This window comes from Vipera berus (genome assembly GCF_964194415.1).
Source record: "Vipera berus genome assembly, chromosome: 3".
In the NCBI taxonomy this organism is placed as follows: Eukaryota; Metazoa; Chordata; class Lepidosauria; order Squamata; family Viperidae; genus Vipera; species Vipera berus.
This window is the reverse complement of record NC_138204.1, coordinates 26,339,485-26,351,909: the sequence shown is the minus strand read 5'-3', so window position 1 is coordinate 26,351,909 and position 12,425 is coordinate 26,339,485. Positions and strand designations below refer to the sequence as shown.

Here is a 12,425-nt window from a genome sequence, read left to right as displayed (position 1 = left end):
GTAGTAAAAAAATATAAATTTTCATTTTAGGAAAGCTTGACTCTTAGATTTCATGGATACCCTCAGAAATGTGCCAATGTACCAATGGCCTTTTCAGGATTTTTTTAAAAAAATCTTCTTTAGTCTACAGCTTTTACATTCTCTGGAGGAATTTCATCCAAGTATTAATCAGGTTCCACCTTATTGTGTCTAGTGAATTCATGTTTTAATTAAGACTCAGTGAAGTTTTAGTTGCATTTTTTAAAAAATGTAATCCTGGTTTGGCTTGCCACCCCAGGTTCCTTGGAGAGATGTATGGCCACTTAAGTTGGATGGCAATTAATAATACTTAGAATTTTCTAAATCCAATTCCCAGGTAGTAATCACAGGTAAATTTGTAGATTGCAGATCCCAAAATTTCTTTTCTTTTTTTGGCTACAAGAATTAAGATTGATGAAGTGATTGGTTGAAATCTGCCCAACTTCAATGGTCAACAATCATTATCAACCCCATCCAAGACCCAAGATACCATGATCAGATCCTTTAGTGACCTATACTATGAGCTTATGTACGCTCACTCAGAGATCAGCTAGACTTACCTTGTAGAGAAAAGTTCAATAGTATTTGTCTCTATGTCAAAGGAAGGAAGCAAAGAACAAAGATCAGCACAAAAACTTGGCTGTTACCTATTGTCATCTGCAAAAAGGAAATATACTGTATATCCTGTTGGATGAGTCTGGCATCTCATTTCTACCATGTTCAAACAGAATAGCAACTGATATTGGTTGTCTTTGCATATTTTTTATGGCTTCCCACCTTCCCTTGAACCATAAATAATAAACTAAACACAGGAGATATACAGGAACAAAGTTAAAAGGTGTGTGTGTGTGTGTGTGTCTGTTTTGTAGTTTATTATGTCATAGGAACATGGGTTCTGATCTGGAGGTATCATACAGCTCTAATAACAAGCCGTCATTGAAAAGCATTGCTCTGCATAGTTTTTCTAATCCCCTCAAATACTATTCATGCTGCAACTTCATTTTATGTTGCAGGAAATTTCAGAGCAAAAAGATATCAAAATTAATATTGAAACAATACCTTTATTAAACCAACCTATGGTTTATAAAATAGCATGCAAAATTTCAGGTGGTGAAAAGCTCTTTATCAAGCAAAATGGTTGAGGAAAATGATGGAAGTTACAGTATTTTAAAATATGTTTGCATTACATTACAGTCTGGCCAGAGTTTAGTTGGTGTGCTGTGCAATCATAGTCCTATAAGTACAGAAGTGCTATTAGTCACTAAAGACACTCTTAAGACATGCAAGGAAGAAGAAGCAAATAAATAAGTGGTGGATTCACATTTTTGGAAAAATTAAATCCAGCTGTTCAAAGACAATCTATTCCTATTCTTGGGTGCGATACACAGATTGCTTGTGTAAGTGAGCAGGCTGGTATATTTAAGAGCATATTTATTTGAATGTCCCACTGTTTTTCTAATGGATCAAGTTTCAGTTCTACTGCTCCAAAGCCAAGGAAAAGCATTTGGGCCCAATACCCCACCCCCCCCCTCTCTCTCTCTCTCTCTCACACACACACACATAGTAATAACCATAATGACTCATTTCACAGCACAGATGCAAATAAACACACCAAACTAGAGTGTATATATTGCTCAGTGAATTTGACACACAAAGTGCTGAGTTGGGGAAATTCTATTCTAGGCTAATAGTGATTTTTGCTTGGATACAGCAATTTTTCAAAATAAGGAGCATGCCACCTTCAGCACCTAGATGAAAGGTGGAATATAAATCCAATAAATAATAATCTGAAAGATGCTAGTAGATTTCTACATCTGATGCCAGTGCCGGGGCAAGTATCCACACAAGCTGTTTCACACCTGCTCAAGAGAGAATTGTGGTGAAGGGGCAATAAATTTAAGGTCTCAGCAGAGGGCAGCATTTGGCTAATCTGGCAAGCAAGCATGCTTGGGCCTGGTTTGGCTTTGCATAAGAAACGTCTAGCAAAATTCAGAGCTATAAGCTAGAATGGGAAGCAAAATTAATCAATCAATCACAGAACAGGACACTCACGAACCAATTCCATATTGCTGCCAAGAAAATTCCAGGGAAGTATTCATGAAGTCATACTGGATGAGCTTTACACATCTAGTAACAATGGAGAGAAAGTGCTACTGAGAAACAATGGGAGGGATGACTGATCTGTGGCACTTCTTTCTTCCTACTTTCCCTGGCTGATATTTATACTTCCCTATCTACTTCATTTGCCTCCTTCATGCAGAACACTTCCTATTTCTCTTGCCAAGAGGGGAAATGAATGTGGGTCAAATTGTGCAGAGCATGGAGGAGAAGACGGTAAAAGAGCTTTCAGGGGAAGGCAACCCAATGCTGTTTGGACTACAAGTCCCATACTTCACACTACCTTGTGATTGGTGATTATGATGACCTGCAGAACATCAGACTGCCAAGACCAAAAGCAGTGCCTGCTTAAATGGAAGAAAGCAATTTTGATGGGGGACGGGGGAAGAAGGCTCCTGTGTATAGTATCATCCTTAAAGCAATTTCTTCCAGTGCCTCCAGATAGGCTGAACTACAATTTTCATCATTCACTGCCAGGATGGCATCCCAACTGGCTGGGGATGATGAATACTTACATTGGTTTCAGAATGCTATAGTATAAACCTCAGAAGCCTGTATTTAACAAAGAGGGCATTTTCTTTATATAACTATAGTCCAACCATTCAATGCACATGTGCAAAGAGCCTCTCCTTCAGAAATGAGTAATGAGCACCTGCTTCACTTTTATGGAGATACATCAGAAGAAATAAAGCAGATACACACCTTGAGGGATTCTTCTTGGGTGGTTGTGCCCATATTTTTTCCTGTTTTGTATCACAGGTATATCTTTTATTTATTCTTTTATTAATTCACAGCCAGGCCTGTATTAATATCTTGGAAGTATGACCTGCAATGTCCAAGGATATATAATTGGAAAGGGGCATTTATTTGTGAGTAGCTGGTCAAAGTACAGGTAGTCCTTGACTTACAACAGTTCATTTAGTGACCATTCAAAGTTACAAAGGCACTGGGGAAAAAATTACTTATGACCATTTTTCACAGTTAGGACCTTTGCAGCATCCCCATGATCACATAATCAAAATTCAGACACTTGGCAACTGGTTCATATCTATGACCGTTGCTGCGTCCCAACATCACGTGATCACGTTTTTGCCACCTTCTGACAAACCAAGTCAATGGGGAAGCCAGATTCACTTAGCAACCAGGTTACTAACTTATCCACCACAGTGATTCATTTAGCAACCCGGACAAGAAAGGTTGTAAAATGGGGCAAAACGTCACTTAACAAATGTCTCACTTAACCTACATTTGGGACTTATTCACGGTCATAAGTTGAGGACTACCTGTGCCACGCTTGGCCAGGCAGCCAGCCCACAAAGTGAGAATTGGGCCTCCCTGTTTCTTTCCCCCAGCGGCTGCTTCTGTCAACAGTCCCGCTGAATGGAGGCTCAGCTGGAAGTCAGCGTGCCTCACTTTCATTAAAGGCCTGCCGGAGCCCATTCAGGGGAGGTGCACGTTTAACCCTCTCACTGCTGAAAGGTAGGAAGAGGGGGAGGCTGCCAAGAGAAAGGTGAATGAAGCCTGACAGGACCAGCTAGCTATTGGGGGGAGGGGGGAAGGGGGGGAAGGGGGGAAGGGGAGCCGAAGCTGCTTGTTGTAAATCGAACCGTCCCAAGGAAGAAGGAAGGGGGGGGGCGGCAGCATGGTTCTGCGAAGGACTCACCTCGTCGCCTCCAGCTCTCACCTTCCGTCCTACTTTTACGTAACGAATCTTCAAACCACAGCTGTCCCGGTCCCGGTCCGGAGCCGAGTCCGGAGTCATATCGGTCCGTAACCGTCTCGGGCGGAATAAACAGATTCGTGACATTTGCCTCCCCCCACACACCATTTGGGTTGATCTGAATCGCCCAGGATGATTCCTGCTTGAAATTTCTTTTACTGAACAATAACCCCCCCCCCTCTGTTTCTAAGTAAATAAACTTGGGTTTGGGCTACCTGCCGGGACCCTTTCCCAGAGTTAAATCAAGTCCCGATAATTCATCTGTGGGTGGGTGCGCGCGCTTGTGTTTGTGTTTGTTTCGGTCAACACGTTTCGCTTTTGTGGTCCTTCTGAGATTTTGCAGCCCCCCGAGTGCTCCGTCGTGTGGAAAAAGGAAGGTTGGAAAAGAAAGAAAACTTTTACGGGCGGCTAGGTTTGGGCTGCAAATCTCCCGACGGCAGTTGCGCTGCTGGAAAGGAATGTCGAAGTCCCTGGCTCTTTGCTGCCATCTAGGGTTCGTCCCGATTTATGCAGCCCAGTCCTGGCGGTCCTCCCCTCCGTTTCCTTTCCCTATTTCACCGCAACACGCCTGTCGAAGCCGGGTAGCGCAGCTAAGAAAAACACACCCGGCCGCCCCGCCAGTTTAAAGTTTCACTTCTCCCTCTGATCTGGGAAGCGGACAGCAACTTTGATTGCGGGGCGGGGGAGTATTTCGAAACGGCCCCCAACAATCTGCATGCATACTGACAATTCAAGCAGTGTTTTCTCAGAAACCAACCTTCTTCTAATTCAGTGTTTCCCAACCTGGACAACTGGAAGATGGGTGGACTGCAACTCCACCCTCTTCCAGTTGTCCAGTTGGAGTCCACCCATCTTCCAGTTGCCCAGATTGAGAAACACTGGTTTAGACACACACACAATCCGGGCACTTTGAGTCTTCAAGGGATGAGCCCTTAACATCTATCTGTCCAGCACTGTCGGTCCCAGAGACTTCACGCAAGCCTCCAACGAAAGAAGGGTAGCTTGTATTTGGTTGCTCACATTATGTCCTCCCCGTGTTCATGTACAAAACCTCATCGCAGGGCCCAACCAATTTTCCCCAAGTGGGGAAGCCCGCATTCCTGGCTTCTCCAGCCTGACCTGCAGAAGAGACGATCGGCAGGAACGCTCCTTTCCTTCAAGGCAGTCAAACCAATGAGTTCAACTCCATCCCGATAATCACATCCCTGGCTGGGCTTTCTCTTTCCTTTAACCTCAATGGTCCAATTTCGCCGGCATTTTGGCGTGCAGTGAGAAGGAATTGAAACGTGTCCAGGGCAGAGATGCAAAGGGGGCTCCCGTGTACCCTGCAGCCTTCCCACCCGCTGACACAGTTTCGCGAAAGCCCTCCTGTGCTTTTCTGAGGCCCAATTTCCCCGGTAGAAAAAAAAAAGCGGGGCTGGGGGGGGGAGAGATGTTGCTCAATTAGCTTCTGTGATGTATTCAGTGCACGCATGAGAGGACATTAATATGCGGTGGCAGTTCCCACGAACAATATTCCTCTTAGGCCTTCCGACTGGCCGTGCGTGCCTTCTTCCGTAGAGTAAGAAGGGCTTTCTCTCCAAGCCTGGCCTCGCTCTTGCCCTCCGTGCTTTTTTTTTCCTAAACCACTGCTGACCACAAACCGGCTTCTAGCAGCTCATTGCTAGCTGCGCCCACCTCTGCAAGAGCTCAGTGAATCTAAAGTTGGACACGGACGGCGGTGTGCTTTCTTCCCCCTCTCTCACACTCGCTTCACTGCTGACACAATCCTTCCCCTGCCTCCTGCCTCCCCAGAGCATTCCCACAACCTGGAGGGGGAAAATGAAAGTGAGGGAGAGCCTGTCTCCCAGTGGGGGGCGTCCAGCGACCCGCTAGCTCTTGCATATTGCAGTAGCCCAGCTGAGCGCTGTGGCCGCCCCCTTATTCTGGGACAACCCAACCCTATCGCTGCCAGTTGGGGGTCCAGAGAATCGCCGGGAGTTGAAGTAGACTCCGAGATTCGCTGTTAAGTAAAAATGGTCTCTGGGCGAATTGTGATCGGCCTAACTGAGGTGATTAAAGAGCTCTGATTTCTCACCGGCCGCCTCGCTGAGTAAAACGGGATCGTCCCAAACTAAGTTGGTTTGTTTTGGTTTGGTTTGGTATTTTTGCACGAAGGCAGCCCTGCGAGTCTGTGGCCGCCAAACTAATGGAGATTTGGGACATCTTAAGGACCCGAGGTGATTTGTAATGGCATCAATCTTGTGCGGTGATCCAGGTGCCCAGCGTTTCTTTCTTAAGGCGAAGTGTCAAAGAAGGTGGCTTAGTCGGAGCAACAAAAATCATGAGACTCATTGGGGGCGCGGGGGGGGGGGGCAAAGTCACTCACCGGGTAGGTCCTACATTTGCCCGCCGGCCTTGAAGTCGGAGAGCTGGGACAGACACACACACACACCCCGCTTTCAGCCAGAGGGCACCGATCTTGGATTAAATTAAAGGCGGGAAATAACTGCTTGAAACGCCGGTTGGCTTCGGCTCCAGCTGGTCGCGGTTTCTGACCGATTGGCGCTTTGTTCGTTTGATCTCGGGGGTCTCGGCGGAGGGAAATTGGGCAGGGGAAAGCATAATTAAGCGCTTGCCTTTCGGCCGTTCCCGCTCTTAGTATTGTAGTAGTTGCCGCCGCCAAGGCTGGCGGCTTAATGGAGAAGCCGACCGGCAGAGGAGAGGGAAACTGGGAAAGTGACACTTCCAGGAGACCGAAATCCCTGCCTTCCTGCAGGAGAGAGCCAGGTAAGAACCAGGAAAAGCTCGCTGCTCAGGAAAAGGCGTTGCGAGGACACCCAGTTCCACAGAGGTGTTAGGAGCCTACACCGCTGGGGTGGCGGTGACTATCGTTATGGTTGGTCACGCAGTCAGCCAGATGCTTTGGCATTTTTATCCACCTATGGAGTCCTTCTCAGGATTGCGGTTGTTATTGTGTCGGAGTACAGAATAACAGAGCTGGGAAGAATGCAATCTGTCCCGCAAAAAAAAGTGCGTTGGGAGAACTTTCAGGCCTGCTCATGTCGGCAGCTTTGTCTCCCTATCCTCTCAAGCTCTGGGCAATGGAGCTCAGAGTGAACACCAGAGCTGCTACTGACCCCAGACCTCGGTGGGAAGCTAGTCTGTGTGACGACCATTTTAAACCTGGCGCTGGTTAGGGGATGCTGGTTAGGGGAGTTAAGTGGGGAGGGAGGTTAGAGAGTGATATTGTGCTCAGGTAGAATCCTCCATTGGAGAATAGATGAAGGCAGACCTCAGACCTAAAACAGAAATGGACTTTAGCAGAAGGGGAGCGGGAGAGAGACGAGGGGAAGCAACTCCAGGCAAAGAATGAACACCACAATCATGCACACAAATACCTCTGCCTGCTTTTGGGGATCCCTTTTCCTCTGTCACTCATCTCAAGCAAGGTCGAGTTGACATTTCCTCCAGGTGCCCAACACCTTTCCAGTGGAACCGCTCTGGTGAAAATACAAGGACCCTTCCCTTGGCACTCGGGTAAAACTCATTAGAATTGAAAGGCCTGTCAAATGTAAAGAAGCTAGAACATTAGGAAGAAGAGGAATATTATGGGTCATTGCTTCCCCACCCACCCCCCTTCAGTGTATTCTACTATTCACATGGTCTACATTATAAAGTATTTATCCCTGTGGTTTGCCTTATTTCTAAATGATAAGATTATAATCTCAGTCCCACAACTTTCAACCAAGCTCCTGTATATGTGGGGATATGGTTCATGTAATACAGTTTGCACATATCTTTGCTTCCAAACAAGCCTAGGGAATTCAATGGTGTTTCAGGAATGTGAGGGTTAATCAGTTCATAGATCAAGCCCTGAACTGCATTTCTTGCAACTCTGTATAATTTGTCTGATTGGTGATGATGGCTGTCATCAACATCCTTATTTCCCACATTCAAGAACAACCCTCAAGAAAAGTATACCCTTAAAAAAATGCCATGTCAATATTAGTAAGCAAAAATAGGAAACAATTTTAATAACCAAGAGAAACAAAAAACAGAAACCAGTCTGAATAAAACTACAATAAGACCAAGAGGTGTTTTTTTAATATTTTTCATATCATAAGCAGGATTTGAAATTGATCCCTTCAGAATGTTTACATGAAATAAAAACATTTTCTGCTGCTGCAATGCTGTGATTTCAACACAGTTGAATCCATAAAAACCCAAAAGTTTAGAGGGGTATTTTCTGATGCATGACTATTAATATTCACAATATTTAAAACTGCAAGCACCATGCTTTTCATTTTTCATGATTCTTGGTATTACTGTTAATTTATAAACTAATACAAACTCAAAATGCATCCGGCCAGCAGTGCCAGCAAATTCTAAAAGGAAACTAAAAATAAAGGTTTTCATTTTGGTATTTTTGTCAGTGCAACATAAAATCCTTTTACTGACCTGCAGGAGGAAAAAAGGGGGGGAAAGGAAGGGGGGCAGATCACAAGAAATAATAATTATAATAAACACCCATAAATTTCCAAACTACTAAAAGTTTTGGCTACACTCACTGGCTGTGTGAAAAAGCAGATTAAACATTGCAAAAGCTAAACTTGGAAGCTGCAAAGCTAAAACCACCTTTTTAAAAGAGGAAAGTTGTTTTTTTTTCCCCCTATGCATTCTGAATTCATTCATCCTTTTTTTACAGAGGCATCAACTTAACTATAAAATACATGAGCTGCCTTGGATGCAGTCAGTAAAACTGACTCACGTTTGAGTTAAGAAACCAAGCGGCCAATTGTTGCTTTGGAGAAGAGAGAAAAATAATTGCAAATCTTTTTTTTTTTTGAGCCAGTGACAAAATCAGGTGGCCCGTGCAGATGCTGGGTCATGAATGATGGACTACAGCAAGACCGAGCCACTGAAATTATCCATTCTTGCATTTAAAATTATATTCCTCTCAAATTATTTTTTAAAAGATTTCAAAAGGTGACTTATAAGCAAGGTTACTTGGGAGTTAAATTCAACTGGATACAAAGGAATTTGGTTCTTTCTAGTCAGGTCTCCTTAATTTCAGCAGACTTGACCTCCAAGTAATTTAAGATTGGGGAATTAAAAGAGGAAAGACAAATCTCTTTCTGTCCCAACAAAAACCAAAATGAAAACTAAATTAACAAAAAAAATCAACCCCCCCCCACAACCTACAGCTTTTAAAAGTGCACAGAATATACAAGGATGTTTTCTGAATGCAAAAAATGCCCAGAATTTTGTAGGTTATTTCTGCAACAAATGATCACTGAAAACCAGCCTGCTGAAATGTTCTTGTGTTTTGCCCTGTGCAGATTTGTGGTGTGGCTGATATTTACAAGCTAACAGAGAGCCCAATCCACCCCCAGCTGTTCTCTTACGCAGTGGCCTCATTGATTTCTGTGAAACTTGCGCAGGAGACATGCTTGGTGGATTGAGTTCCCAAATTTAAAAAAGAAAAATAAAGCTAATAGAGAGATAGAACAAGCAGTTGCGTGTGCAAGTAAAAAGAAGGGGGTTTTTTTATATAGAATTTGTGACAGTTTCTTATTCAAAGAAACAAACAACAGTACAACAGAAAAAAGAAATATGGTCGATGATCAACAACATGCGAAATTCTTAAACAAGAAAATGGTACAAAATAGAAGTTACCATACATGTCCAGCATGCAGGATTAATATTTTTAATGCAGATTTTTTTTGTATTTTTTTCCTATATAATCAAGCAGGCAATAAAACTGAGGAGGCTTCTGTCTCTCTCTCTCTCTCTCTTTAATTTCCTTTCCTATTTTACTAGCTCACATGGTTAAGTCCCATCTCAATTCTGTCCCTTTTTTTTCCTTTCAAAGCAGGCAATCTATGAAAAACCTGCATATATTGTCCTTGCTCCTTTTCCAGGCTACTGGTGCACTTGCCCCCTTCGCCATGTGTTCTTCCGTTTTTTTTAGGAATTCCAAAGTGGGTATTCTAGATGGCTTGTCCGGTGCCCGTCCCTTTGTTTTGCAAAGTCCAGGATAAAGTTCTACAAGCAAGCAATTAAGTTGTATAAAAAACTTTTACCAGGCCTCTCCTTCCCCCTCCCCACCTATCTCTCCCGTCCCCCAAAGCCCCCTTTGGCTATCAAGCGGCAGATTAAGAGGAAAAGTTGCTCCCTTCTTCCCCTTCTGCGCTTGGGAATTAATCTAGAAACACAAGATGCTGCCGCAGAGATTCCCCCACAGTCCCGGCCTGGAGGAAGCCCACCCTTCCCAGGCCTCGCAGTCATTCTTTTCTCAACCTTAATCTCTCGCTGCTGCTCGGGAGGGTAGATGGATGGAGATGTCAGTGGAGGGGAGAAGGGAAACGAACGGGGAGTGGCTGGGTGGGTGGGTGGGTAAGGGGTCTTGGTTTTTTTTAAGGACTCACATGAAGAACTCGGGAGAAGACGGGTTGTCGCTGGTGGATCCAGCCTCTCGAAAACCATTGCTGGCCAGTTTCTCGCACTTGAGCTTGTAGGCGTCTCTTTCTCTGGCCAGCCGGGTCACTTCTTGCTTGAGCTGTTCTACCTGCTGAAGCAGTTGGGTCTTCTCGTTCTCCAGGTGATGTTTCTGCTGGACCCGCTTGTACCTGCAAGACTGGGCGTAGCCGCGGTTCTTCAAGGTCCGCCTCTTCTGCTTAAGGCGGATCACTTCGTCCTTGGTGAAGCCCCTCAGGTGCCTGTTGAGCTCTCGCACCGACATGGAGACCAGCTGGTCGTCGGAAAACCGGTCTTCCACGTTGCTGGAAGAGGAGGCGGAGGAGGAGGAGGCGGAGGAAGGGTGAGGAGGGTGCGCGTTCTGCATCTGCTGGGATGAACTGGAAGAAGTGGAGGGCGTAGGAGAGGCCTGGTGATGGTGCGGGTGGTGGTGGTGATGGTGCGCGTGGCCGGTGCCGGACATGTCTTCGTGGGGGATCCCTCCGTATTGGTGGTGGGGGTGGGGGTGGTGATGGGGATGGTGGTGATGGTGGGCAGCGGCGGCCCTGAAGCTCTCGAAGCTCTGGAGCTGCTGGGGTACTTGGTGGGACCCGATGAGGGCTTCCACGGCGTCCTCCGGCGTCAGGTTGAGCGTCTCCGGGTTCATCTGCTGGTAACTGTTGGCCATCCAGTAGAGGTCCTCCAGGTGCGTTTTCTGCTCGGTGGGGCTGAAGCTGGGCGAGGAGGGCACCGAGCTGCAAGGGGTGCTGATAGGGGTGGAGGACACCGAGCCAGCCGGCTGGAGGCGCGTGCAGTGCCTGCCCGAGCGATCGGATCGGCCGAGCGGCTCCTTCTTCACGTCAAATTTCATCAGGTCGAAGTCGTTGACGTACTCCATGGCCAGGGGGCTGGTGGGCAGCTCGGGGCCGATGCTCAGCTCGGCAGCCATCGCGCCGCGCAGCGGAGGGAGCGCCTCCCCTCCGGTTGGAGACGGCGAACGAGAGAGAGAGGGAGGGAAAAGCAGGAGGATTTCGCCGCCTCGTCGCCCTCACTCCAGGACCTCGGCTTCCTCGCGGCCAGCCAGTCCGAAGAAAACTTTTCTTCTCTGCTTCTGCTTCTTCTGTGCGTCGCCGAGGCCGGGAGCCGCTGAGCCCAGCAACCCGGGAGACACGCGCACCCGAGGCGGCTGCTGCGGCCGCTCTGCTTGTTGCTGGTTGCTGCTGCTGCTGCTGCTTTCGCCTTCTCTCTAACGGAGAGCGCAGCGCTATGCAAGAGAGAAAAAAGAACAGGCAAGGCAGCTTGCCCGATTTGCTTTTCCTGGCCAGTAACCCGTTGGCAGAAGGAAGAAAAATCCTGCGAGGCGGATTGAGCTGCTGCTGCTGCTACTGCGGTGCTGCTGCGGTGCCCCCTTCCCCCTTCGGGGAGGGGGGAGAAATATTTCGCTGGGTTTCAAAAACAATTATAACTCTCTGGCTCTTTCTTGCTTTTGTTTGTAAGTCCGGCTCTTTTTCACCCCGCCGCGGCGGCGATTCCCGAGCAACTTTTTGCTCGCTCGGCAGCTTGGCGAAAGGTGGGCGATTGGCTGCCGTCTGGATCGCGCTGGGAAAGGGGAGGGAGGGGAAGAAGGAAAGGGGGGGAAGGCGCCCCACCACCACCTCCGCGCTCGGCTCTCAGCCGCAGCCTCCAGCGCTGGAATGGAACAGCTGTGATTCGCCCGAGCCTCCCTACTTGGTGCCTTATATTGTTTTCCTCGCTGACACTCAGGCAAAGGGGCCGGGCCGGCAGAGCGCGTCGACCAACCGCGGCTCGGACGGTGAGTTCCTGGGGTAGCCGGGGGCGGGGCCTTTTCTTGAAAGAGAGTGACAGCTCCCAGCCAGTCAGCTGACGAGCAGCTGGAGGAGAAGCCCGCGGAGCGGAGTTCCAGCTGCGCTGGTTGTGCTTTGCGGCTTTAATCTTCCCGAGTCTCAGCTCGGCCGTTGCTCTCCTCCGCAGTTAGGAAAGGTGCCTTGGCCCTGCTTTCTTTTACATCACCCCACCCCACCCCCTCCGTCCTACTTCCTACCTATTATATGGAAAGGTTATTGGGATTCTTGTTATTAATAATGCGGTCGCTTTTCTACCTGGCCTGCAA

At 47.2% G+C, this 12,425-nt stretch overlaps 1 protein-coding gene across 1 annotated transcript; it reads right to left on the bottom strand.

Moving 5' to 3' along the window:
- Window positions 1–7,867: 7,867 nt before the first annotated feature.
- On the bottom strand, window positions 7,868–11,973 carry MAFB (MAF bZIP transcription factor B). The gene is made up of 2 exons (XM_081324549.1): window positions 10,267–11,973; window positions 7,868–9,883 (listed from the first exon to the last, which is right to left on the bottom strand). The coding sequence occupies exons 1-2, from the start codon at window positions 11,241–11,243 to the stop codon at window positions 9,829–9,831; spliced, it is 1,032 nt and encodes a 343-aa protein (XP_081180675.1). The 5' UTR covers window positions 11,244–11,973; the 3' UTR covers window positions 7,868–9,828.
- Window positions 11,974–12,425: the final 452 nt, after the last annotated feature.

Excerpts from the sequence above, each read along its gene's own strand:
- MAFB (XM_081324549.1), bottom strand. The coding sequence starts at position 11,243 with ATGGCTGCCGAGCTGAGCATCGGCCCCGAGCTGCCCACCAGCCCCCTG. Across the intron at positions 9,884-10,266 it reads TCTTCTCCCGAGTTCTTCAT|AACTTTATCCTGGACTTTGC; the intron begins GTGAGTCCTTAA and ends GCTTGCTTGTAG.